Genomic DNA, 22,295 nt, shown 5'->3' on the forward strand with positions numbered 1-22,295 from the left:
CCACTGTGTGGGAAGGAGTGTAATATAGCACATATGCATATAAATAAAATGAATTTACAATGGTGCCCAATGGCACCCATAACTCCAACTTCCTTTTTATTGTCTTATCACAGCGTATTGGTATTGCACACAATCTGAGGGTTTATTAAGAAAGAGGAGAATTAGAACACAGCCGCATTTCGCCCAAACAGCAACCAATTAAAATATTTGACCAGAATTTACAGTTTACCATATGTGATCAGGAAATGAAACAGCCTCATCCACTAGTCTGTTCACCAAATGGTCCATTAGTGTGTTTGTGTGCGTGCATGTGTGCCGTTACTGCCAGCTGAATTCTTCTTTTTTCACGCACCGCTTCAGATGAAATGCAACTCCCATTCTTGACACAATATGTGTCATCTGGCACCAGTGTGACCACATCTTTCGGATTTCTGGGTTGCTTAAAGAATCCACAGGTGTTACTTTGACATGGTCTCATTAGCCCTCTCCAGCATCTGCCAGTATTATTGCACCACTAATAACGGTTTCTTCACTGGGACTTTAATAACATGGTATTTGAAGAGTCAGGCACATTCCAGTTTATTGATGGCGAGGTACACATTTATGGCAAGCTCAGGCCTTTTTCGCAGCTGGAGCCAATGATGTGCAATGTGGCCTTTTTCGGCAGGCATGTTGGTGGAGCTGGAGATTTTAGACGATTTATTGCTAGCATCACTGATGTCGCCGGTGATGTTTTTGCACTGAGAATCTCAAGCACCTCAGTAAATTGTTGACCAGGACAGATGGGAGCTCTCTGCATGCGCCATGATTGTGAGCAAATTCACCAACCCATTTGCTGGTCACACCCTGCTCCACACACTTATCCCCATTTCCATTGTAAGCACAGAAACAAGCGTCCATCCCTCCCCTTCCTTCACTCACTCACTCACTCACTCACAAAGCCTTCGAGAAGCTTAATCTGTCCAGCTAACTAACAGCAGGCTATGTAATCAGCTGTTGTTACTGTCAAACTGGGTTAAACAGCGGTGCCAGTTGTCAAAAAGGCTTATTTGGCTCTTCTTTCACTTAGTGCTGACAGCGAGGGACTGTTTAGTAAAAGGAAGGTTTCAGAAGGAGTTCACAGCACAAGCAGCTGTCGGGAGAAGGTGAAAGGAGTCAGGCATCATGTCTGTGCACCCTGACACAATTGCTCAAGTTTATTTTGGAAAATAAACAGATTTGCTGTCATCTTTATCTGATTTGACTGATCAGTTAAGGACTTAAGTGAACACACGCTGCATTGAAACTCTTCGGTAGTGTCTGTTCGTTACATTGCTCGATGTCTCTTCGCAGATTTTGGTACCAGGGACCACCACTGAGGCCCTGCTTCTGCAACTGCTCCCAGAAACTGATTACAATGTTGGAGTGGTTGCACTGTATAGCGACGGCGAAGGACCCGCTATCAGTGATGCCGGAAAGACATGTAAGAACCTTTGCCAGTGTGTTAAAAGACCATCCTAAAGTATGAAAAACTATCTAAGGACCCTTTGTGTCATGCAAGTGTAGATCTAGTATAAATCAACGATTAGCCTCACATAGAAGTTCACAAAAAGACTGGAGATATAGAAATGTTTGGAATGTACACACAAACCAATGCTTTATTTCATGTTTCATCGCTCAGTGTCCCGCAGTGGTCCAAGGAACATGCGTGTCTATGACCCCACCACCAGTACTCTCTCTGTGAGCTGGGAACATGCCAAAGGTCCTGTCACGCAATACCGCATCACCTATGCCCAGACCACAGGAGACCCCATCGAGGAATTTGTAAGGATGTTTATAATTCCACATAATTCTACTGTTGCTTAAAGTTTCATAAATTCTCTTTTTAGAGTGGCAATTATCCAGTTTTTGCCCACTAAGTGATACACCAACTCTCATTGATCTGAGATATTACTGCAAATGTATCCATCACATGCTCTTCATGTGCTCTTGTATCAATCCTTTTCTTTATGCGATACGGCTAATGTCTTACAGACTGTCGTACCGGGAAACAGTAACAGTGTGATCCTGAAGAACCTGGATCCAGACACTCCTTATAATATCAAAGTGACTGCCATGTATGCTGATGGAGCAGGAGGACAGCTGGAAGGAGACGGTCACACAGGTATGAACACTTCAGTCTGTGTGTTTCCACTGAGGCAGAGATCATTTAAGGACATGAAACTGGACACCTTGACAGACACTTATGTCATGCAGGACTGCACACAGACAGCGGAAAATCTGATCCGATTGATCCATTGTTTAGGATCCTGAATCAGTGTAGCAATAGTGGAATAGGTGAAATTCTTGACTTTTCATTGGGGCCAAACGCGCCGAGAGCCTTTGCCAGACAATTATGATCTGGCTGTTCCCCAATGAGGGAGACATTAGGCTTCCAGTGCTGGCTAGTATTCATCTTTATTTTGCTTCTCAAACAAAAGAAGCTCTATTATGTGTCGCAATACCACTCCGCTCCTATTTCTCTGATGTGGTTCAATGTATCATCACCTGGATCACACGTTGAGATACCTTACCCACAATTCAAAAGTCATAATGAGCGATAACAAGCTGTAATGCAATAATTACCCTGCTGACATCGCTGAAGTCAAATTCTATTCCACTGTAATGAAAATAAATCTGCGTTGACTGTGCTGCCCTGTCTTGTTTCCCGCAGTGGGGATGCTCGGCCCCAGGAACCTTCTTGTTTCTGATGAGTGGTACACCCGCTTCAGGGTGTCCTGGGACCCTGCCCCCTCCAAGGTTACCGGATACAAGCTCATCTACCAAGCTGAGGGTATGGACATGTTGTTATGGGCATAAAACGGTGTTAGTTAACGAGAAAATATGTGTTTTGATGGTATACCTCAAAGTAGCATTTGTAAAATCAGAGGGACTTTCTTTTTAATACAAACAAATATGGGGACTTTTTTATGTCTACTTTCAGGCTCTGATGAGTCCTTAGAGGTGTCTACTGGAGACGTGACCTCCCACCAACTGCATAATCTGAAACCTGGAACCACCTATGACCTGAAGGTGCTGGCACAGTACGAAACAGGCCTCAGTGGGCCTCTCATTGGACAAGGCACCACATGTAAGTTAATAATGCAAAAACACATTCCTTGACAGGTTTATCTGCACAAAATAATATTGATGATTCTAGTTTTGACTGTCAATCCATCGTCCTGCAAATAGGTGTTGTTGTGAAAGATTGTGTACTGAGAAGAATGCTTCCCTTTAGTGTACCTGAATGTGGCCGACCTGACCACCTACAACGTTGGCTATGAGTCCTTCTGCATCCGATGGGCCGCTCACAGAGCAGCCACCTCCTACAGACTCAAAGTCAACCCCACTGATCGTAAGTGCTGTACTGAATGACGCCCTACAATGGCCTTGACCATGTAAACTTTGAATTTGTTTCATGACCGCAACCTGAATCTGTCTCATCTGGATTCTCTTCTTTCTTTCCTCTCCTCTAGCCTCCAAGAAAGGAGCTCAGGAGATCACTGTCAGAGGCTCGGAGAGTAATTACTGCTTTGATGGCCTGACCCCTGACTCGCTCTACGACGCCACAGTGTACACCCAAACCCCCAACCTGGAGGGACCTGGAGTTAAAGTAAAGGAGAGGACATGTAAGATAACATCCTCTATGCTAGTTGTAATGCTTGATCAGTAAAAGCAACTGGGAAGTCCAATTTATTTTGTGTGACACATATATATATATATATATATATATATATATATACCCTCACCAGCCACAGTATACTGTGTCACCTTAAATGTTGTGCACGTGTTTCTGTATTTGTTTCGCAGTGATCAAACCCACAGAGGTGCCAACAGAGCCTCCCACCCCCCCTGCTCCAGGAACAGTGCCCCCTGCACTAGATGGTGAGGAGAGCTCTGAGCATTTGCATCCGTGTGCTGCGATGATAATTCTTACGACTCAGCTGAGATCAGGTGTAACATTAACATCATTGTACGTGCGTGACAGTGTGCAAAGGTGCCAAGGCAGATCTGGTCTTCCTCATCGATGGTTCCTGGAGCATTGGAGACGAGAGCTTCAGCAAGGTCATCCAGTTTGTCACGAGCATGACTGGAGCCTTCGATGTCATCAGCCCTCGCGGCATGCAGGTCAGCATAAACCTCGACGGTGTCTGTATTGATTACTTCTCTGCACATTTTTTGTAAGATGAACTGACCGCATGTCATGTTTTGAAAGATATGTTTGCTATGTATGTGTCTATGCGTGCATCAATCATTGTCACTCTCTTATCATTTTTGTTCTCTTTGAACAGGTTTCATTTGTGCAGTTCAGTGATGACGCCAAGACTGAGTTCAAGCTGAACACGTACCAGGACAAGGGCATCGTGATATCGGCTTTGCAGACTGTGCGCTACAGAGGAGGCAACACCAAGACAGGTACACCACTGAAAAGAACACAGAGGCGTCTTAGTAAACGAATTGTTGTAAATAAGATTGAGTGAGTGATGAGAGAAAAAAGGACATAACCTTAAGCTTTTATTTTCGTAGCATATACGGAAGTGGTAAGGGTTAAGGATTGGTTCAGGTTATGGGAGGGGGATCTTCAAAACAACACCTTTTACGGCAGAAATTAGCTCCACATTCACCAGCTGCAATAAGTAACATCTAATAACAAAGTCATCTAAATGCGATGATGAATATGCATCAATATGCATTCATTTTATTTGATTAGAGTACACACACACACACACACCTCACAGAGAGATTGTGTATTAAACCTGAATGTGAGTTTTTAAATTTGAGTACTTGGTAAATAATTATTTTCCAAGGCTACAAATCCTGAGTGATTTTACATTATATCCTGCATATCTTTATCAGCATCGAAAAGTCTTCGATTTAACTTGGAGAACGCTGCTTGATGCTCTCTGAACCCTCTCCTGCATTGTGATCCTCCTCCGTCTGTCCAGGCATTGCTCTGAAGCACGTCTATGAGAAGGTGTTCACCTCAGACAGCGGCATGAGGAGGAACGTCCCCAAGGTGCTGGTGGTGGTCACGGATGGACGTTCCCAGGATGACGTCAAGAAAAGTGCAGAGAAACTGCAGCATTCTGGTATGTGTAGAGTAATTAATCATTGCCATGCGTGTTGTGGTCTGTGTTGTATGTATAGTCCGTACTGTATGTAGTAGAGATTTTTATCCATATTCCTGTTTTCTCCCAAACTTTGTTTTCCTTCACCAGAGCCACAGATTTGTGGCTGGTTCAATAAACTCTTGAGAAAATCCCTGCAGTGATAAAACACTGCTTATTGGTTACTGGTCACTTTTATTTTATTGGTTACTGGTTATTGGAAGTGTGACAGTGTTCTTTGTTTTCTGTGTGTGTGTGTGTGTGTGTGTTTTACACCCACAGGCTACAGTGTGTTCGTGGTTGGAGTCGCCGATGTGGACATGTCGGAGCTGAGAGTTATCGGCAGCAAGCCCAGTGAGAGACACGTGTTTGTGGTGGACGACTATGACGCTTTTGCCAAGATCCAGGACAACCTGATCACCTTCATCTGTGAAACAGCCACTTCCAGTAAGGCGGACATTTACATTTCACAGAACACTATTGTAGTTAAGTATTTCTGCATTCAAAGAGGAAAATATTTCCTTCGACTTTGATAACTTTGTGTAACTTCTATTGTGGTCGATTCATGCACCTGCAAAGGTAACAGGAAGCTCACCCATTGGCCCACATTTCTACTGCCAGGAAATGTACAAACAGACATGAATCACTTTCTTCAAGCCGTAATCTGTTTTTATAACCCTCTACGACTTTTTGTCCTGTTTCAGCTTGCCCTCTGATCTACATCAATGGGTTCACAACACCTGGTAAGCATAGAGCATTACCACGCACCTTCCACATTCACTAATCCCTCCCCCGCTTGTTGGCATTAGTAGAATGCTATTATGCTGCGCGACAATGAGGTTTCCCTATTTCTGTTTCCATCCTCTCGACATGTCTCCTGTTCTTACCCCTTCCAGGTTTCAGGATGCTGGAGGCTTTCAACATCACAGACCGGACATTCGCTGACGTGAACGGTGTGTCCATGGAGTCGGGCTCCTTCAACAGCTACATTGCCTATAGGCTGCACAAGGATTCCTTCCTGAACCAGCCCACAAAGTAAGAGCTGACACTAAATAGTGTTTGTGTGTGGGTGTGTAAAACAGAGGGGGTATAAGTCTAACTATGTCCATATTCCCAGCCTATTGGCCTTATCTCCACTTTAATTCTGCCCAGCCCACAGTCATTATTCATAATGATGCCTCTGTAGTAAGGGTTTCCCCGGTGCCCCTTGGCTATATGAGCCCACAGCCCCATTTGTTGTTGCGGCTTGTGGAATATGTGGTGCTAGCAGGAACACAAAAATGTGGTCGTCGAATTAAAAAAAGGTTCCTGGACCAGCCCTCCTCCCAGCTATGTCTTACTCGGAGCAAACACATCCCCTCTGGGTCAAGAGCTTGTTGTCTTTATTGGGCCTCAAAGTATCCAAACCTCTTCAGCATACTTTGTTAATATGTTCATAATGAGTACTGTGTGGCAGCCATTGCCGAACTTCAGCAAAGGAGAGGGGACATAAAATGTTTTCAACATGTGGGCAATTTCTGCAAGGCCGTGGGGGGGGGGGGGGGGGGACTGGCAATCATTTACAGGTTCGGCAGCCGATAGTGACAGACTGGATGCTGTATCATTGCAGGGAGACTGGATGGTCTTGGTATTAATTTCTAACGTAATATTCTGACTGCTGGTGTGATGAGGGCACAGCTCTGACTCAGGACTCATCACAATGTATGTTTTTTACACTTATAGGGAAATCCATCCGGAGGGTCTTCCCCCATCCTACACCATCGTCCTGCTCTTCCGCCTGCTGCCCGACACAACCTCTGAACCTTTTGATATTTGGCAGATTTCAGACAAAAACAACAACCCCGAGGTCGGGGTCACCGTCAACCGTAAGCCTCCCATCCTGTTGTGGCCCCCAGCTAGAAGCTGGGAAGCTGCTGTACCTGACCCAAAGTAGACACAGCTGTACAATCTTTACAAACAACTCTTGCGCTCTCTTAACTTATTTACAGGCAGCCAGAGTTATGTTGTCTTTGTCAGATGGGATCGGCAGCAAATAAGACATTTGAGGCATATTGACGACTGCTACTGAACATCCTGCTTTTAGATTTTGCTCTGCTTTAGTTATTCTCGAATAGAAAACCTTCATTTTTAAATAAGTATCTTTTACAAATGCGCACACACACGTGGTAAATGCATGCAAATAATTACGAACATGGGCCTAATCCCCCCTAGCTTTCTCTTTATCCCTCTCCGCTCTCTACAGCCATGTGTTCTCTATAGTCCTGTCTGTGCTTTGCGTGCCACCGCATCGTAACACACTGTCAGGGATTCATCGAAGGCCCTTTTCTTTTCAGCTTCCAGCAAAACAATCACGTTCTACAACAAGGACACGAGAGGAGAGATCCAGAGAGCCACGTTTAATGAGGAGCAAGTGAAGCGGGTTTTCCATGGGAGCTTCCACAAGGTAAACGCAATGCGTGATTCTTACAGAGAGAAGCACTGTGCTCACAGCATAGTGATATTATTAAAGTTTGGCTTTAATAATAAAGCCAAACTGTTGACTGATTGTCCTTTTCAGATCCTTTTACATACAGAATATTGGTTTAGTTATTTTCTTTTCCTTTCACAAATATTGGTTTTAAGTCATGTGTGACTTCATGCTTCATTTGACTGGACTGGATTACCTTCCAATGTGAAGATCTGACAAATCGTGTGTATCGTGTGAGCTGTCAAAATGCTATCCATTGGTCAGCGTGGTCCTTTTTATGGTTTCAAATAAAGTTTTGAAAGCAGTTCATTTGAAAAACCGGTGGTGGAGGCTATAAAGAATATTTTTTTAAAGATGTTGGAGGGAAATTGTAATATCTCAGTGACCCAGCATAATGTGCAAACCACAGCAAGAACGGAGACTCTCCTGGTAGTCGTTTAGTGAATTACAAACCAGTCTGTTCCAGACCGAAGCACCAGTCATGGGACTGGATTGATTTTAATCTTGGGTTCCGCTTGAGTTGGATTCAAAAATGGCATACAGCTGAGTTTATGGTATTTCTTTAAAGAAGTTCTCCAAAAATGTTCGATGCAACTGAGGCTAAGATATCCTGATAGTCTCTTGTATGGGTCAATCTCCAAAATGTTTCCCACAATGCAACTCAAGAGCATCTTTCGTTCGATTTTCCTTGTCTGGTAAACTCCCATGTCTTTCAAACTCCACGCTGCGGTTTTTAACACTTTGTGTTCTTGTATACATTTTTAAGTCTTAAGTCCAGTCTGACACACCCCTCGTTACATCATCAGGGTTATGTTCTTAGACTGGGCAAAACTCCTCCAGAGCCACAGAACACATTATACAAGTGCTATGACAAGAACTGAACTTTATGTGTCAAATCGATGGGTGGAGTTCCCCTTTAAAACCTTTGCTGGAGCGCTTATAGAGAGTGTAGGACTAAAGGGGTTACTTAAGGACACTTAATAATAGTTCTGGAAGCAAAAATAAGTTCTGAAGGGATTGTTTAAAATTGATTAAAAGGTTGAATCCAGATGTTTTCTAACTGTCCCAATGAAGCATTTTCCTTTCTCTGAAATCCGTGCCATCCCTGCCTTTCATGACAGAAATTCAGATTGAAATCCCTTTGGGGAGCGTTAATTACATTATTCTGTAACATCAGCTACTCTTCAAACTATCTGTCAAAACCTCTCATCCAACTTCAAATTATCATCCACAATGGTGTTATTGTTGTGCAAACTCTCTGTTTCTTTTCAGTGGTTTAACCACCACATTACGCCCACATGCCAAGCTTACTACTGCAATAAACAACATTTTAATGTAGTATGCAGTCTCTTGCGGCCACAGCCAGAGGTAAAATTAGACATCAAATGCCTTTAAGTCCAATCAAAGCAGGAGCGAATATAAACCATCCTCTATTATGCTCCACCACAGTAGGGTGTCGAGAGAACAATGAGGGACGGTATATTTTCATACCAACGTAGGATGGCTGAAGATGCTAGATTTATCACTGGAGGAAATCACTGGAGGAAAAACAACTGGTTCCAATGTACTGACTTTGTTCAAAGGGCACGCTGGCCCTTACAGTATATAGCCCCCCCTTGCTCCTAATTCTAGGGTTATCAAAACAAATGACCCTTTCCAATGTTCCATGGTCTTATCTGACATCAAAGGTAGCCCGCTTCCTGATATTACAGAGCACAGCTTTTGGAACTGAAGATGTGATGTGAGTGATATATTGGCCCGCAGATCAGAGCGTTCTGAAACTGGCTTTTCAGTTTGACCATTTAGCATCCCACATCTAATTGTAGGGTGACTTCATGAATGAACAGGACCCTGGAAAATGTTGGGTCAGACTCAGGACTAGATGTAAATGACATCACTGCTGGTCTTGTTGGACAGCAGCCGGATCTGTGTGTGTGTGTTTTTTCTCAATCTGTGGCCGTGGTGGAGACTGTAGTCTGTATGTACACTGGGTGACTAGTTTGCGGTGCTGTAGTTGTTGGTCCATGAGCTGGCAAGTCTGCAGCGGTCTACCTGGCTGCTTATTTACTGGTCTGCTGAGTAAATGCTGCTGCCGACAGCTGTGGTGGTTTGTGTTTACATGTTGCGAGTGGTTTCCCAACTTTTATCCATGGCTAGTACAGAGTGACCTCTGTAATGAAGAGTGTGTGTGTGTGTGTGTGTGTGTGTGTGGCCAGAGTGACCAATGATGAGGGTTGTCATGAATGGTAGCTGGATTTATTGTCCATGTATGACAATAAACAGAACAAACCCCACGTGATGACCTTTGAGTTTCAGGTTAATCAAGTAGAGCTTCAACTGAAGATTATTTTCATTATTGATTTATCTAGAGATTCTATCCTCTTATAATTGATTTTTTTAGACTGTAAAATGTATAAAAAAAAACCTATCGAATGTTTCAAAACCCCATCTTCAAATACCTTGTTTTCACATTTTAGAGAATAGAACCGGTGAATAAATGCCATTATTGCTTAAAAAATAAATCCTGTCAATCGCTGAATCTATCACTGTACTATTCTTGTACTAAAAGAGTGCTTGACAGATTTAGCTTTTCTCATCGGACCAGTTAATAAAAAGTAACCCAGGCTGGAGAGGTCGGGGTCTATCGCTGATAGAACATGTGGGAAAGCTCTCAGAGATGACGATAGCAGATGCTAGCCACTCACTAGCCCACTGGGGAATCCCCTCCCACACTCAAAGGGTGGGAGCCCGTAGAGGGAACGTTCCTCTTAACCGAAGTGAAAAGGACATTGACCATAAGCCGTAGTGACCTGTCGTGAATTCAGAGTTACGTGCCAGAAGTTTGATCGTGTATGTTGGTGTGTAGTCACTGAACAGGGCACCGTAGTTTGCCTCCGTGCTAAAATAAAACAACCAAAACCTGATTGTTCTTTGAGAAGTCTTGAACTTTCAAACTTTCCTTTCAGGCACTTTGTTGGGAAGGTTCTGCCAATATACCGGTACGCACACACTAATTAAGACAGAGAGGGAGTTTGTTTTTGCCAAACTGTCCACTGACTGCAGTCATTGTACTCTTCATTTGTGATGACACACAAATTTCTTTTTTGGACACGAAGACATCTTCGTTCTGTGAGCTGGACAAGTCAACTTCCTGACCCTGGAAGCCACTCTAGAAATACAGGAAATTAACTTTTCTTACCAAAGAAATCCACAGTGACTTGTCTGATCGCAGGTGCCAGATCAGACATGACAGCTTCACACCGAGAATGATACAATGGAACTGAACGACCCAACTGGGAATGGCGTGTTCAGCAACAGCACTGCTCGCATGAAACTCTAATCTAATGGAGATTTCAAACTGATTATTTATTTCCCTTTACTCTCAATGAAAGCTAACTTAAGCTTGGACTCGCACCCAATTAATTTCATGCATGCACTAATATAGTATGCATGAAATTAAGGTTCAGGATTATGAAAACGAAGCAACAGTCAGGACAGATCCAAGAACAGTAAAATCGAATCTGATCGTAATTACGGAAATATTTCAAATGTACTAAAATCTTACCATATGGACTCTGACTGAGTGTTGACACAGCAAAGCACAGTGAAACCTTCCGTGTTTGATGACTGAAATGTGTTCATCTGTCAACACTTTGCTGCAGTAGGACCAGATTACTTAGCAACAAATAACTGAGGGAACAATGGTCCCTAGCAAGCTAGAGGCCTAATTTTCCAGTAAGTACCGTGATTTCATTGTGTTTACTTATTGGTCAGTGAGGTAATATAAACATGCTCATTATTTGCCATCCCATGTTATCATCCAAAGCTGTTTTGGTGAGCCCTCAGGAGCATGGTGGTATATGGTAATATATCCATGCCAGGACCCTGGGATAAACGACACCCCTCTCTCTCTTTGTGGTCCACCAGATACTTTCTTCTGCCGCCAAGGAAGTCAACTGTCATTTTGTGATTGGTTGCCAGGAACCATGGCTTAGTCTGTGGTTGGTATGGTTTTGTAGAAATAAATAGTAGCTTGCTTTTCCTGACATAAAGAAAGCTTGTCAGACTGTTGAGCGGGGGGAAATTTGCAACAGTGAGGAAAAAGTATGGAACGTGTAGGACGTTTGATGGCACACCGCATATGATATTGCTTCAAGATGTGGAGCAGGGTTCTCTGGACAGGAAACTTCAAAATCTGGTACTTTGTCATTCCATGTTGTTATACAATCGCTGACTGCAGCTTTAAAGCCAACTGTTGTATATTTCCTTTTTTATGGTCCATTCATCTGTGGAGGCATCAAACAGCAGTCTCGTGCCAAATCAGGAACCACTCTGGGATAATATCAGAATCTATCATTAACGCGGTTCTGCCGAGACTAAACAATTCACTCGATCTGGCAATTATGTGGAATACAGTATCAGCATCTTAATAAGCTCCAGACAACATAAAAGGTTTAGTGAAGTTGTTCACTTTCTGAAAGAATTTGCCTTCTCTTTAAAATGGCAATGATGCCGTTTCCAAACACAAATGAATGCCAAACCCAGCTTTTCAAAACCTTGAATGTTCTTCTCTGCCAAGTAATTGTGTTGCAACAAAGCTGGCAGCTATGAAGTATCGAGAAGACAATAAGGTTTTGTTAATTGTGCCCTCTCCTCGTCCCCTCCCTCCCCGCAGCTCCACATCAGCGTCTCTGCAGAGAAAGTCAAGCTCAACTTGGACTGCCAGGAGGTGGCAGAGAAGCCCATCAAGGAGGCCAACAACATCACACTGGACGGCTATGAAGTGCTTGGCAAGTTGGCGAAGTCTGGAGGCGGGAAGAGGCAGTCTGCAACGGTAAGCGAAAAAAGAAACTTGTGAAAAAAACGCAAAGGCTTAGAAAAGCACGTTTGGAAGAGCATCTCACAGCTTTCCAACCGATGAATATCCAAATCCTTGTGCTATAGTTGCACAATTACATTCGAACTGCTCCCAGTGACTGCTGGAAGGATGGAAGCCTGCATCTTTTTTTTTATTTCTCTGAGGGACTCATAGTTGTCCTGCTTTCAACAGTATGCATTTGCATCAAGAATGGGAGCCATTTGTAACACCCCTTGACGTTCCCCCCCCCCCCCCCCCCCCTTCTGCTGTTGTGTAGTTCCAACTCCAGATGTTCGACATCGTCTGCAGCTTGGGCTGGATCAGCCGAGACAAATGCTGCGACCTGCCCGCCACAGTAAGCACAAGTGTCATTTTAGAACCATTTAACAACAAAGTCAAGTTAAAAGGCCATCTATAGGTGCACTTGAGGGATATTTCGGTTTTGATGTACATGCACGAGTAATTGTAATTTTAAAGAATATGACCAAGAATCGTTGACCTTGTTTGTTCTTAGAATCAACCATTCTGTTTACTGTATATATACTGTATGCATGCAAGTCTTCCCGAGGTTTATCTGAGCTGGTTTGTAGTCATTGGGCTAAATGCAAGGCTGATAACTAGATTGCAGTTTAAAAATAGAGTGCCTCAGTAGAACTGAATAGAACCTTGTATCCTGTGCAATTGTGCTAATCAGACCGTTACCAGGATGATCTGCCAATTACATGAAAACAAGTTCTGCAGACAGTAAATCACATTTATTTTGATTGAGTACGGTGAATACCGGACGCGCGCGGCATTTATCCCATTATGAGCAATTCATCTATAATTTGCATCAGATATTAATATATCATGTCAATGACTGCATTGTTGTGTATATATAACTCATTATGTCAAAGACTCATTTCCAAAAATGTGGTCAGCGTTTGCAGCGGTCAGTGAGCATCTGGTCTCAAAGTCCCGCGCTGACTGTGCATGGGCCACTGTTCCATCGTGACCTTTGCTGGGTTTCTGAACGGCCTCTGCTTCTTAAACCGGACGATAAGAATACTCCTCTGAAGTGTGTTTGTGCGTTTATGTGTTCTGATCTCTTCATCTTGTGTCTTCCCTTTCAGAGAGACGAGGCCAAGTGCCCATCCCTCCCCCACTCTTGCACATGCACACAGGACAGCATTGGCCCTCAGGGGCCTCCTGGACCTTCGGTAAAGACTCTCCCACGGCCATCCCTGCTTGTCCTCTATCTTCACCTCCTCTACCTCTGTCTGTTTTGATGTGATGATGATGATGATGATAAAGCCATACGTCTCTCTGCTAGTATCGACTGCACAGCTATAATGAGCTTCTTGACATTTGCCTGCTGTAGCGAGACCGAGGATGTCCTTCGCATCAGTCGTGGTATTTTGTTTTCCTTTGGAAAGAGCAGAGGAGGATGAGACCGGTGGCATGCATTGAAGTGTGGGCTCAGGAGGAAGTGTCAAAAGATAAATGCCTGTTGGAAAAGCAACAGTGCAGACGTCTCGAGGAGACGTCTGGAATATATGTGCTTGGTAACTTCACTAAACCCCTGTGAGGATTCGGTGGGGCTTGGGGTTTTAGGGATTTTGGAATCTGCTCCTGTTGTTACACTCACTGTGCTTGTGGCTCCTTGTTTTTCCAGGGCAGCCCAGGTTCTAAGGGACCACGAGGTGATCGAGGAGAACACGGCAATCCTGTGAGTAACGCCTTACACCACGATAAGCACGAGATAAATTGTTATCTTTTAAAAAAAAAATTGTTTACAGGCTTTGAATTTGTAACTTTATTTACTTCAGCAATTATCAATCATGCTAAATCCACTCGCTTCTCACTGCCATTGTATTTCATAAGTACTGCTCTGCTACACCAAGTTGCACACATCTGAATTTAGTTATCGGCTGTATATTTTTCAACTATTTGATTCAAAGGGGCCACTTGTAGCCCATTTCCACTGTTGATGGGCATTTTCTATATGTGTGCAATAAAAAGTCTGATTCGAGATGTTTCTTTTTGTAAGAGGGTGGCTTTAAACATCTCTTTTGTCTGGGTATATGCTGTAGGGTCCAGTGGGTCCACGCGGAGACTTAGGACTCCCAGGCTCAATGGGACCACCGGGACCACAGGGCCCTAACGGACTGTCTCTACCCGGAGAGCCTGTAAGTTGCCCTACAATACAAAAGTGCAGCCACGCAAGAAACAGTTAAGAATTCATGGTAGATGGAGTTGAATGTATATGACACACACTATCCATCGTTATTAGTGCTGATACGAAAGTGTAATTTTGTTGCCAATCAACCAGTGAAGTCAATCACAATCACAGACTGAAAAGGATAAAACAAAGATTAAAAGCTTCTCGCAAAACTTTCTTTTCCTCCACCTTCAGGGTCGCCAGGGACCAAAGGGAGATTCTGGAGACCCGGGCCTGTCTGGCCTGCAAGTAAGTACTCCCCCTCTCATTTTGTGGTTTATGAACAGGAAACAGGAGACTGTCCGTAGAGAGCAGCGTTGCTACTGGAGCCTGGATTCGGTCCACATGGTGAGGTTGAAACCACACTCAGTGTAGGAGGCCATGTCAGGGAGACCCACACTCTCGAAATCAGCCTGTTGATTGACAAACAGGAGAAGGTCGGTGATGCAGTTAAATTATTATGGAGCGCAGGACTCATGTTACCGAAGGGGAAACAGGGAATGGAACTCGTTCTTCCACAGCCCTGTAATTGAAGATGTTGGTGACTCGGTAAAGACTTAGTGTGTCTGAAGCTTGAGCATCTTTGACTTCTAGTAGATGTCATTTTGTGGACTTTTTTGGATGAAAATGGCATTCACGTAAAACCAGACTTACCATGACCATGACATGAGTTCAAAGTTCTTTGAGGTTATTGCTCTTTCGAGTCAGAAGCAGATTTGAATTCAGGCTTCATTTCAGGGCAAGGGCATTTTTGAGTGGGCTGGCATTACACGGCCATTTCTTGGCCGAACAATGTTCATTCATCCAGCTGAGGTCATTCAGCCAACTCCCAGCATTCAACTGGAGAGAACATCGCCGCTGGTTATTCTGGCCTCTGACTGAGCATCAGACATGGGAGAAAGTGCCTATTCTACTATCCTCCGCGCTTGTTGGCAGAATTGTCTTTGCACAATAAAGCTTATTATAACAGCGCTCTCTCTGTTCAGACTTCTACTAGACATCACGTGTCAACAGACAAGAGGGAAATTGTTCTATTTTTTAGTGACAAAGATGATAAATTATTTTTGGCTGAAGAGCTGGGAAACCCCAGTTTTTTCCCTGTGTATTCTAGTTCAACAAGAGGCATCAGGGAGCTTTATGAATGTGTTGTTCCTGATCATTAGCGTTTGATTAGGTGTGTCTGCTTTTTTTTCCCAGGGTTCTACTGGACAACGTGGTCCTCTGGGCCCTAGCGGACCAAGCGGAGTGCGGGTAAGATCTACCTCCAGCAGGCCTGCGTAGTGTGCACACTGTGTTGAAAGCCAGCAAATGGATACAACACTTACTGTAGTTAACGGACATGTTTTGCATGTGATCACCCACTTAGCTCAGCGTAGGCAGAAGTACTGCATGCTCTCACTTGCGTCAGACAAAATAATTGAGCCACTAACTTATAAATATAATTTAAAAAGACAGAGTTAAGGCTGAGACCAATATTAAGTCATGACACTGATATATGGCATGAATGGGGTCCCCCAGTGTGTTGTAACCCATGTGTGATTGTATGTTATTTCTACATAGGGGCCACCAGGAAAGGAGGGATCATCTGGACCCAGAGGCCCATCAGGGCCCATGGTAAGTGTGTGTGTGTGTATGTGTGTGTGTGTGAGTGTATGTGTGCGTGTAGGTGTGTGTGTGTATATGTGTGTGTGTGTGAGTGTATGTTTGTCTCTTTGTCTTTGTTTTTTGCAGAAAAGAGCCAAATAAATATTCCTTGGAGCATGCTTTCTTTCCTGATATATCTGCACCAATTAAGTCTCTGGCTCCACAGTTGCACTCTGCTGGAACTGCACATAAAAGCGTGCCAGTTCAGAATTCACACGCACTATACCATCCTGAATGCTCCAAGACCCATTAGCAGTGCCGGATGGCTGGTCTGTGTGTGTGTGTGTGTGTGTGTGTGTGTGTGTGTGTGTGTGTGTGTGTGTGTGTGTGTGTGTGTGTGTGCGTGCGCATCCCATCCCAGTTGGCTGTTGGGCATGTGTGTGTTTCCCTCTCCTCTTTAGTGTTCTTGGCAGCTTGTGCCACACGCCCCCACTGCAGGTGTCAAGGCATGAAACGCAACTTAAAGCTTGTTATACAAACGTTAATAGGGAGCAGGAGGTACACTTTCCAATTATGTTTATTGTTCAGTCATTTTAGGGAAACACTAATCTCCCTGTGTTATTTCCTGTTTGCTTTTTTTAGGGAAACCCTGGAAATCCAGGTGTACCAGGAATTACTGGGAAACCAGGGAAACAAGGAGACACAGGAAACACAGTATGTTCTCAATAGCAGGACACAAATAACGGTTGCATGGCAATTTTTAGGAGAGGTTCGAGAACGAGGTTGTTGCTTGTTCTGACACTGTTCTTCACCTTAACAGGGAACTGTTGGCCTTAAAGGAGAGAAAGGAGAGAGGGTATGTATTGCTTTTTAGGAAATGCCATATGCCAGTTATCACACATCACTAACGAGAAAAAACTTTACCATCTCTTCATGACAATGTCTTTGTTTTCCAGGGAGACTTCGCATCCCAGAACATGATGCGCTCCATAGCCAGACAAGTTTGTGAACAGCTTGTGAACAGTGAGCAAAACTTTTCTTCAGATTTAGGGAACTGTAAGGTCATTAAAAACATGAATCCAGTACAAATCCAGCTGTTTTGGTTTCTTCTCTTGCAGGTCAGATGAGCCGAATCGACACGATGCTCAACCAGATTCCCTCTGGGTATCGTAGCAACAATCCGGGGCCTCCTGGTCCTCCTGGCCCTGCCGGCAACCAGGGATCCCGTGGAGAGACTGGACAAGCTGGTCGAACTGGTTTCCCTGGAAACTCAGGTTCGCCTGGAATTCCAGGAGAAAGAGGTACGTCACTGTTGCGTTGCAAAGGAGCAGGCAGGAAAATAATAAGAAAATAGCGAGCAATGACTGAAAGGCCATGGTTGTGTTGAATGAGTTGACTCTAGTGTTGGTCCAACATGAGTGGAACAACAACATGACAGCATTACCTTACCTTGTGTAGATACGAGTTAGCGTTGCATAATATGATTAAATCCTGGATCTGGGTTTCATTTACGCTCTTTAGATTTCTACTCATTGTTTTATTGGTGTGAACATGTTTTTTGCCCTCTTTTCTCTGTTTTATGTAGGTTTGGCAGGAGAAAAGGGAGATAGAGGATCTCCAGGAACTGGTATCAGAGGACAAAGAGGTCCACTCGGGCCCCCAGGTAACACAACGCTCTTTAAATAGCCCAATTTTTCTGTTAGTCTCCAATCACAATGAGGCGAGGAACATAAGTGACCACAGTTTCTGTTGAATATTGTCCTCCAGCAGCTGCAGACAGTCTGCTGGTCTCCCACTGTTCTGTTACAACTTAATCTTTACACTAAAATGCAGTTTCAGTGTTTTTCACCTTTTTGTGGACCTTTTTCGTGTCTCCTGTAAGTCCAGTTAAAACGACACATTCCAACCCGAGGCCACAATTTACCGACAGCATATAGGTCTTAAGCACCTTCAGCTGCTTTGCATACTTTTTTTGGACGGACCCAGCACATAAACCCGGTTCTTTCTTAAAAATGTATGTCTCGTGTATATTGAACTTCTCCAAACACATTTGAAATAGAACACACTAGATGGAAGGTATTTCCTCATTAAGGAGAGAATTTATGTGTCTGAAGTTTAGACAGTCTTTAGTCAGTCTTTAGTCAAGGGCATGATGCAGTTACCATTGTTTAAAACTCTTATTAGACTGATTTGTCATTTTGAAAAAGGCCATCGCCTTTCCTCAGTTGAAATTTATATCCAATATGTTCTAACTGAAAAGTTCCCCACTTCAGAAGACTTCCTTTCCCGAGGGAAGCTATTGCAAAGACACAGCAACCTTCTGTTGATGTCGACCCCACAACACCAAACACTCACATGTCTGTTTCTGTGACCGAAGAGAGAAACAACTGAAGACCGGTGGGAGGAAGTCCACACTGATGACTCACTGTTGTGTGCTTGTGTGTGTGTGTACTGTAAATGCATGTGTGTGGGAGAATCAGATTGTTGTACAATGAGCTTTCTTTGGTGGCTTTATCGCCAACACATGGGCTCACTTAATGACAAGAAAAAGAGAGGGGAAAAATTCCATCCTGAGTTTTTAACCGTCTAGACAGACGGGGCCAGGGGGAGGAGGTTCAGGGGGGGGGGGGCTCCACACAGCCAAGACTCTTTTTTTTTCTTGGTCAAGCTTTTTAATTGAGCCATTGAAAAATTCAAATTACAGTGCTGCAGCCCCGTGTTACCCCTATCGAGTTCCACTGGAGATTTACGGGTGACGTCAGTGGGTTTTTGTGCTGAGCGCCAGACGCCGGCCTTCAACTCCAACTGGCCTTACTCACCTTCTCTCTCCCCTTTGCAGGGCCACAAGGAGAGTCAAGAACAGGACCCCCGGGTACTTCTGGCTCCACTGGGCCTCGCGGACCTCCAGGTCGCCAGGGCACTCCGGGGGTGAGGGGACCACCAGGACCCACTGGATATTGCGACTCCTCTCAGTGTGTTGGCATTCCTTACAATGGACAAGGATACACAGGTACACTCAACACTGCCTAGGTCCTGCATGGTACTACATTAGATACAAGACTAAATGTATGCAGACTAATTATATTTGCAACTCAGTGCACTACTTCTTTCTTTGATAATGTATGGAGATATGAATGGAAGTATTGTTTTAAACCGGAAACTGTTATTTCCATAAGAGGTTCAACTGATCGTTCCCAGAGCCCCGTCCCGCTTACTGTTGCTAGATCGTTCTCGCATTGGAACATAAGGCGGTTTAAAATGATAACTTGGCAGATTCACCATCACAACTCATCGTCATTTCTGAAACAATGAGGGCTCTATTTTAGACAGAGGTAGACAAAAGAAGGCTTCTCATATCCAGCCAGAGACAATCGATTTTTTCTGACTGTGATGACAACTGTCACGAGCAGGCTGGCAAACTAATTAAGCTAACATTAGACAGAAAACTGTCTCCGGCTGACTCATGTTTCAAACTGACTTTGTGGAAAACGAGATCCCTGTCAAAGTGCACCTTCATTCTCTGCTCAGGGCGCCATTACTCCACTTTATCGCTACATAACTAATCGTTGTTTGTTTCTATATTATTGCTCTGAATTTCAAATATAGCACCTTTAAAGAATATAAACACACAGTTGAATCTATTCCACGCAATTTGACTGGTGTATTTTTGATTATGAAAAGGATAGAAATGTGCAGAGATCCAAAGCTTGACAGGCCTGCTGTGCTTAGTTACTGGTGCTAATGCTAAACTAGGAGAAGACAATCTATTTGGGGGAGGGGTTTAGTGAACGCTCGAGTAAGGAGTCACATTTCCAATATCTCCATACATTGAATGTACACATTTTTAAAACTGGCTTGTAAAGCATTCTAGCTAATTGTGTATGATGACTTACGTTAAATCAAAATGATACTTCTGACTGTGTTCCGCAGTGAAAACTCACACCCTCTTTGAACTATTTGCAGGTTAACGTGCATAGTAAACGTACTAAGTCACCTGTGGCGCTTACACTCTGTTTCTGAGATGTTTGCCCAGTTGCTATGGAGCATGTAAGGATAATCACCATGGACCATAATTATTGAAAACTAAACACAAACATTCCGAAAGCCAAAAAAAAGCAGAACGGAGCGGACTGGCACTAACATCATCTCACAAGCTACAGTGATGGCAACCTGCTGGCCTGTTTGCATCTTGAACCACAATCCGTTGGGGAAAAAAACACAAAAAAAACAGAGACTGAGCATTTCTACAATGGAAGGAGCATGTACAAATAACACCCAAAACAACTACTAACAAAGAGGATTTCACAACTGAAAGCGATGTTAATGTAGCGGTAACATGTGTAAATAAAACTCATTTTTGTGCCTTGTAAATGATTGTATGAACCAGGACATTTCACTAAAAACATCTGTATTGAGCTTGTGCCTCATAACCCTCTACTTACTTACCACCAGCATAACCTCTGTTTACGGCGCCTTTAAGTGACTTAGACAGCTCTGGTCCAGACTGAAGCATGTTCCTTTTGTGATTTTAAATCCTCATGTTCTTTGTGTACGTTGGCCAAATCAGTACTGAATGTTGCTCTCCTGCCATTTCTATGTGTTCTTTGTAGTATGAGCTGGTTATTTTACTACGTGTTATTATCCAACAGGTTGATGGATTTTATTGTAAATGTCATCGCAGCATTTGGAACAGGCTTTCTGTTCAATGAGCTTGTTATGGTACTTCGGGAAGCAATAGTAAGACACGAGGCATTTGTTTGGAATTCCAAAGTTCAATATAATTTAAAGTTTGCATGTGAAAAGTTGTAGAGGGAACCCTTTTTTTATTGGCCGTCCCAAATATTTTTCCAGCCAAGAACTACCAAGCTGACGTGGAGCCAGCTGGAGAGTTTGAGGCGATACGATCACCCGGTTACTCACGAAACCAACGAGGAAAGAGATCACTACCACACGACAAAACAGAAACACTAGCATCATAGCTACATTGAGGAGCTCTCAGAAAGCGTAATATTGAAACAACTTCCATAATCACGCACATGAGGATGAAGTGATTTTCCGGAAAAAAACCCGAATACTTATATGGGTTTGATACCCCTGGCTATATTGAACATGTATTTTTTTTTGACATGAGAAAATTTAGCAAGATGAATACAAACTTATGTGTTCGTTCATTACAAACCTGTGTGCTTGCCTTTACGTGCCTGTTTGTAATATAACTGCAAGTGTTTATCGGACTCCAATGTGTTGTGCACTAATCATGTCAAAACCAGCAGAAAGTATGTCGAAGGAAATACAGCATGTATGACTTTGAATTTTCGGACTATCCATGTTGTTTTTGTCAAACTTCAGGATGTAATGCTAAAACAATTCATTTGATCACCAAATATTTGTTCATTGTGATGTTTTGTTGGGCCTTGAAACCAAATGATTATCTGACTTATTGTAACAAACCAGACTTTTTTTTTATTTTAATTTTGTTTTGTTACCAAAGGTGGAATTGCATGTTTGTGTTGTATATTTACTGAGGATTTCTAAGTCAGAATATAGTTGTCGTTTTCTATATATGCAGTTTGGATTTGGTTGCAAGACTATGGACATAGAATTGCTTTTCCCATGTTTTAACTGCACATTTTGTGAATTCCACACAGCCTTATTTTCTTATTTATTTCTGAAACAGAAGAGGCATTTTTCAATAAAACTACTGAAAATGTAGCATTTGTTTCAGCTTTCCAGTCATTTTTGTGTCTTTTGCTGTTACTTCTTCAACTTCTCACAGTATCTGCACATTGACCGACTCCTCAACATGCAACCATCTCCCTTTTTACACCAAACGCCTCCAGACTAAACAGAGTTTATTTGATCTTGAGTGACAAAACATCTTCTTTCCAACATAAGGCCTTGAGAAATATGCTTTGAAGTTTGAACCTTTATTTGTTTTGACAGCTTTTTTTTTCGCCCCAGAATGTCAGGTAATGTCAGGGCACCAAGAACAGAAAGGAACGAGTATGAAAACAACAAACGTTTTCAACATGCGAGCTGCTTCACGGTATCCAACCCCCA

The 22,295-nt window shown here is 43.3% G+C and overlaps 1 protein-coding gene across 3 annotated transcripts in view; it reads left to right on the forward strand.

Moving 5' to 3' along the window:
* The window catches only part of col12a1a (collagen, type XII, alpha 1a), a 53,394-nt gene extending 31,447 nt beyond the window's left edge, over positions 1–21,947 (forward strand). For 2 of the 3 annotated variants that reach the window (XM_079286907.1, XM_079286908.1), the window contains 31 exons: positions 1,333–1,462; positions 1,661–1,803; positions 2,014–2,143; positions 2,693–2,812; positions 2,963–3,109; positions 3,257–3,373; positions 3,495–3,647; positions 3,829–3,903; positions 4,007–4,146; positions 4,311–4,434; positions 4,965–5,108; positions 5,409–5,573; positions 5,831–5,869; positions 6,023–6,161; positions 6,849–6,991; positions 7,460–7,569; positions 12,269–12,427; positions 12,729–12,806; positions 13,564–13,650; positions 14,106–14,159; positions 14,524–14,619; positions 14,847–14,900; positions 15,849–15,902; positions 16,212–16,265; positions 16,878–16,949; positions 17,056–17,091; positions 17,192–17,258; positions 17,354–17,536; positions 17,821–17,898; positions 19,075–19,245; positions 21,087–21,947. In XM_079286907.1, the coding sequence (XP_079143033.1) occupies positions 1,333–1,462; positions 1,661–1,803; positions 2,014–2,143; positions 2,693–2,812; positions 2,963–3,109; positions 3,257–3,373; positions 3,495–3,647; positions 3,829–3,903; positions 4,007–4,146; positions 4,311–4,434; positions 4,965–5,108; positions 5,409–5,573; positions 5,831–5,869; positions 6,023–6,161; positions 6,849–6,991; positions 7,460–7,569; positions 12,269–12,427; positions 12,729–12,806; positions 13,564–13,650; positions 14,106–14,159; positions 14,524–14,619; positions 14,847–14,900; positions 15,849–15,902; positions 16,212–16,265; positions 16,878–16,949; positions 17,056–17,091; positions 17,192–17,258; positions 17,354–17,536; positions 17,821–17,898; positions 19,075–19,245; positions 21,087–21,214 (3,390 nt within the window). In that variant the 3' untranslated portion in view covers positions 21,215–21,947. Of the gene's footprint in view, positions 1–1,332; positions 1,463–1,660; positions 1,804–2,013; positions 2,144–2,692; positions 2,813–2,962; positions 3,110–3,256; positions 3,374–3,494; positions 3,648–3,828; positions 3,904–4,006; positions 4,147–4,310; positions 4,435–4,964; positions 5,109–5,408; positions 5,574–5,830; positions 5,870–6,022; positions 6,162–6,848; positions 6,992–7,459; positions 7,570–12,268; positions 12,428–12,728; positions 12,807–13,563; positions 13,651–14,105; positions 14,160–14,523; positions 14,620–14,846; positions 14,901–15,848; positions 15,903–16,211; positions 16,266–16,877; positions 16,950–17,055; positions 17,092–17,191; positions 17,259–17,353; positions 17,537–17,820; positions 17,899–19,074; positions 19,246–20,198 lie in introns of all 3 variants that reach the window. The other variant, XM_079286909.1, reaches the window with a different exon arrangement.
* Positions 21,948–22,295: the final 348 nt, after the last annotated feature.

This window comes from Melanostigma gelatinosum (genome assembly GCF_949748355.1).
Source record: "Melanostigma gelatinosum genome assembly, chromosome: 16".
NCBI lineage: Eukaryota > Metazoa > Chordata > Actinopteri > Perciformes > Zoarcidae > Melanostigma > Melanostigma gelatinosum.